The 4,364-nt window shown below is 34.3% G+C and overlaps 1 protein-coding gene across 2 annotated transcripts in view; it reads right to left on the bottom strand.

Annotated features, from left to right (window-relative positions):
* The window catches only part of WDR72 (WD repeat domain 72), a 216,534-nt gene that overhangs the window by 168,979 nt on the left and 43,191 nt on the right, over positions 1–4,364 (bottom strand). For both annotated transcript variants that reach the window (XM_023527871.1, XM_023527870.1), the window contains exons 6-8: positions 2,678–2,754; positions 1,404–1,523; positions 301–446 (exon numbers count right to left, since the gene is read on the bottom strand). In XM_023527871.1, coding sequence (XP_023383639.1) covers positions 301–446; positions 1,404–1,523; positions 2,678–2,754 — 343 coding nt within the window. The remainder of the gene's footprint in view (positions 1–300; positions 447–1,403; positions 1,524–2,677; positions 2,755–4,364) is intronic.

A 4,364-nucleotide genomic window follows, 5' to 3' on the forward strand; every position in this document is an offset into this window, starting at 1 on the left:
GGATGGTACCATTCAAGTTTCTAAACTCTAGTTAGAAATTGTTGGGTTAATAATTACAAGTGACTTTTTGAAAACCCAGCACCAGCTGTACAAGTTATACATGGTTAATCTCATTCCTTCATCTCCTGCTGTTTTATACAAAGGCTGAAGCCTACCAAGCCCAGAGTAAATCTTCTAGTGCCAAAGTTGTTTTGTTCTGGTTTTTGATCATGGGCAGCATGCAGAGATTTTTCCATAATAAACCTCCCAAAGTTCATTTTCAACCTGAATGTTTTGTATGCTGCTCCCATCTGAGCCCACCTGTTCAGCAGCTGATAGATGTAACTGTGACCATCTTCCGTCCAGATGATGATTCTGTGAGCAGCAAGCACCTCTCCACCAGCAAAAAACTGCCCACTTCTACCAACTTCAGTGCACAGAAGGGAAAAATCACAATAATCATAAACCTAAAACACAAAGTGAATGATGCACATTAACAAAAGCTTCCAAATTAATCTGGCAATGAGATGAAAGATAAATTGTGCTAATCAAGTCTATTTAGATGACAGTGTTAATGCAACAACATATTAAGTATTACTGATAGGTCACACTGTACTCATGTATCAAGATGTCTTACTAGTACTTATTTTTTATATTTATCCTAAGGTATGTTTCGGTGGATAAACTTTATTTGGCTATCTCATTCCAGAATGTGTCCATAAGGCAGAGAGACCAAAAATCCCAAAATCTCTATATAATTTATTCTTTCCATATGGATAGTTCAACTTTAGCATTTGAAATGTATTACATAAAAGAGCTTATGTAGCAGAAATCCATTGTTAGACCATATATTTTGCATTTTCATTTAAAAATATAACAGCATATAAGACAATATACTGTCGTTAATTGAGCCAGGTATATGAAACATTCAAGGAAAAAGGATTCTATCAAGTGATGGCAAATTAGCTCTTTTTTAAAAATTATTGGAGACATCAGTGAATGTATTTACAAGAAAGAAATGTATATTTCCTAAAACAAATGTAGTGACAGAGCAGAAAAAGAAAAAAAAAATCTATTAATAAGATTAATTTATGTAGGTGAAACGTTTTAGTTTTCTTTTGAGTTCTAAAGGGGAAGGCCAATTTTTGAAAATAATCTAGAGATAAATACACATTATTAATATGTTTTTTATTAATAAAATGACCATATACTACTACATATATAATATCTTGAGAAGCAAAACAACTGAATATGAGGAGTGGAAAACTAAAAAAAGTCAGTTATAAAAGACAGGTCACCTATGCTCTGGTAATAATATTATAAACAGTTTGTATCACATTTAAATCACATTCTTATAATTGTTGCACTGAACAAGAAAAATATACTTTTGTATATCACTGGTATATATTGTTATTTTATAATACCTTCCAACATTTAGAAAATACCACTAATAGAAGTCTCTCTGTATATGTGCAAAATCGTATTGTCCGGCAGTTCAGCGAGTCAAGAAATTTGGATTCCTTTTCATAGACATCTTGCTTTTCCTGCAAAGGGAATGGAAACATTTTAGTACCAGTTCTAGGTAATTTATATGTGACTGTATCAGAAGATTTGCTCCACTGAACACCTGAAGTTGATCACACCATTATTATAAAATGAAAAGTACTCCAGTTTCCTTTTAAGCTTCTGAACTAAGAAGTTACTTTGCAAAAGAAAGAGTGAACAGACAACCCACATGGATTCAAGGATTCATTATAAACAATTGTTCAACATTCAACAAACATTCTGTGGTGGAGTAGCCTGGAGCAGAAAACATAAAAATAAGAATAAGTGACTGACTTTCAGACATGGGCAGAGAGACCAAAAAAAAACAATAATTTTTTTAAAACCCTACAGCATCTTAATTGCTATCACAGAAAAATACACAGTGGTTTGAAAAGACAGAAGAAAAGCTAAGCAGGGTCAGGCCTGGTTAGTACTTGGATGGGAGACCACCTAGGAAGACTAGGTGCAGTAGGCATAAAACAAACAAAAACAAATAAAAAAGAAAAGACAGAAGAGTGGCCAGCATAGGATATATAGAATACTATACTCACAGTCAGTTTCTGAAAATGCTGAGTGTGTGTTTCTAGGGCTTAGTAAGCCAATACAATTCCTAGGCTTCCTCAACCAAACATTCCTAAGGAAAGCCCAGAGCTCCGTGGGGCAGCCAAAATAATTTCATCACCAACACAAATACTATGTCCTCTTGTCTATCACCTTGACTTGTAGCTTGATGCTGAGGAGCAGATGAATATACTGGACTCCCACTGTATGTGACCCCCATCTATTCATAGACATCTCCCTGCCACCACTCACACACATCCAGAAGAAAGGGGATCTTTTACTATAAGGGAAAGATAGTTTTCTATGATTTTTATTTTTAATTAAAAATGTAATCAGTGTGTGTGTGCAAGTGTGTGTAAATAAAAACATTTGTATATGCATAAAGAAAAGAATGGAAGAACATAATCCAACTATTACCAGTGCCCATGGCACTGGAAGTAGGAAGAGGGATGGGGGAGAAGTACACGGAGGTAAAATTTATACTCTTCTATATTATTTGAACCTGTACCAACAAGCATGTAACATCCCTGCAATTTAAAAAATTTCAATAAATATGTTTGAAATTGGAGAAAAAAAAGTTTCATAAGCCAACCTGAATGCTGCTGATACATGAAGAGAGATCCCATACTTTGAGTTCACCAGCTACTGATACCACCAGGAGAGAATCTTCTGTAAAAACAACAAAGGTTACATATAAATTGATCACTGCTATTAGCAGTTGCTATAAAGATCATTTCATGGTCATTTAAGGATTACACAGGGCTATGTAGGTGGAAAATATTCAGCTTTGTTGTTTTTTTACATGAACATTTTAGATCATGTTTTCTTTTCATTACTACATCTGGAAGATACAGCAGAACAAAAGTTCCAAGAGTCCTGCTAATCTACAACCAACATCTGCTTGTTACTTTTTAAATGTACCAAACAAAACTGAATGGTAGAAACACGGATTCTCTCTCCTCTTTCCATTTCATCTCAACCTCATGCTGGCTTTTGAACAACCTGAACCACTGGCTTGGGTGTTCTCAATTTTTCTTGATCTGGCTTAGAGAGCTATCCCCACTAACAGGTAAACATAAAGAATCATTTTAAATTCTTACCCAATAATTTAACAAATAGTTCAAAAGCGATATTTTTATATGCAATCTGTTAGTCTTATATGATATCCAACTATTACCTTGAATTCTCATGGAGTGAACAATGCACATGCAGTTGATCCAATCAGGAGACTGAGATGATGTAAAAGTGTGAACAAGAGTCAAAGTTTTGGCATCGATTATAAGAATGTCTTGATATTCTCCACAGCATAGAAGCCAGCCTTCTCCTGTCATCCGGGATGAGCAGTGGTAATACTATGTAAATGGAATTCAAGCGACAATTTAATTATCACTCACAACTAACGTAATTTTGGCTGTGGTGAAGACTTTTCTGGATTTTAGTTTTATCACTTATTCCATTAAGGTCTTTGAATAAATAACTACTAAAATTTCTTTTACTTCAGTTATTCCACACTTCTAAAGTGTTGATTTTTCACTTTAGTCTCATTTCTATTTCATCATTTTTTTCTAAAGAAAGAGGAATCCTTTGTGAAGAAGGAAGCTTATTCCATATCACATGAAAAGCTCATAAGTGTACTATTTCTGGAGTGCTATGTAGAACTAAACAATAACAAAAACCAGGTTCCTTATCCTAGCAACACTGCTACATGTTAAGAAGAAATAAAAGCATCTGAAGAACACTTGAAGAAATTCTTGCGCCAAATAAGTTGTGAGAATGGCTTTTATTAAAGATCAAGTAATATATTTTACCCTTGATGAGCTCTCTCACTGAGTGAGGTTTTGGTCCCAGAAAGGAGTTGGTGCATGTTGCAATGCAGGTCATCGGTGCTAAAAGCAATCAGTGAAATATGAAAAACACTGTCGACACCACTGGAATCATGCAGCTGCACTACATATATGCTTGGAGTCTATCTACCAAAAGCCAGAATCCTTTTAAATATTGGTAAGTGATTATAAAGGTTATGGCTATGCCCTTTCCTCTCTTTTCATTAATAAATTCAGACATTAAGAACCTGCCCACCCAAAAAAGGTTAAAATTGGAAACAAGGAAAACAAAACCCTTTTTGCTGTATAAAATAGCATGTCATTAAAACAGAATCTCTCCGTGTTTGTGTCTGTTTTATGATTATACTTAAGGAAAAATAAGGAAATTGCTCTTCAAATTTACCTATGTTTAAAGATACAGAAATAATCAGGAAAAAATGGGCTGAATAATAACTT

This window comes from Pteropus vampyrus, unplaced genomic scaffold (genome assembly GCF_000151845.1).
Source record: "Pteropus vampyrus isolate Shadow unplaced genomic scaffold, Pvam_2.0 Scaffold19, whole genome shotgun sequence".
Taxonomy (NCBI): Eukaryota; Metazoa; Chordata; class Mammalia; order Chiroptera; family Pteropodidae; genus Pteropus; species Pteropus vampyrus.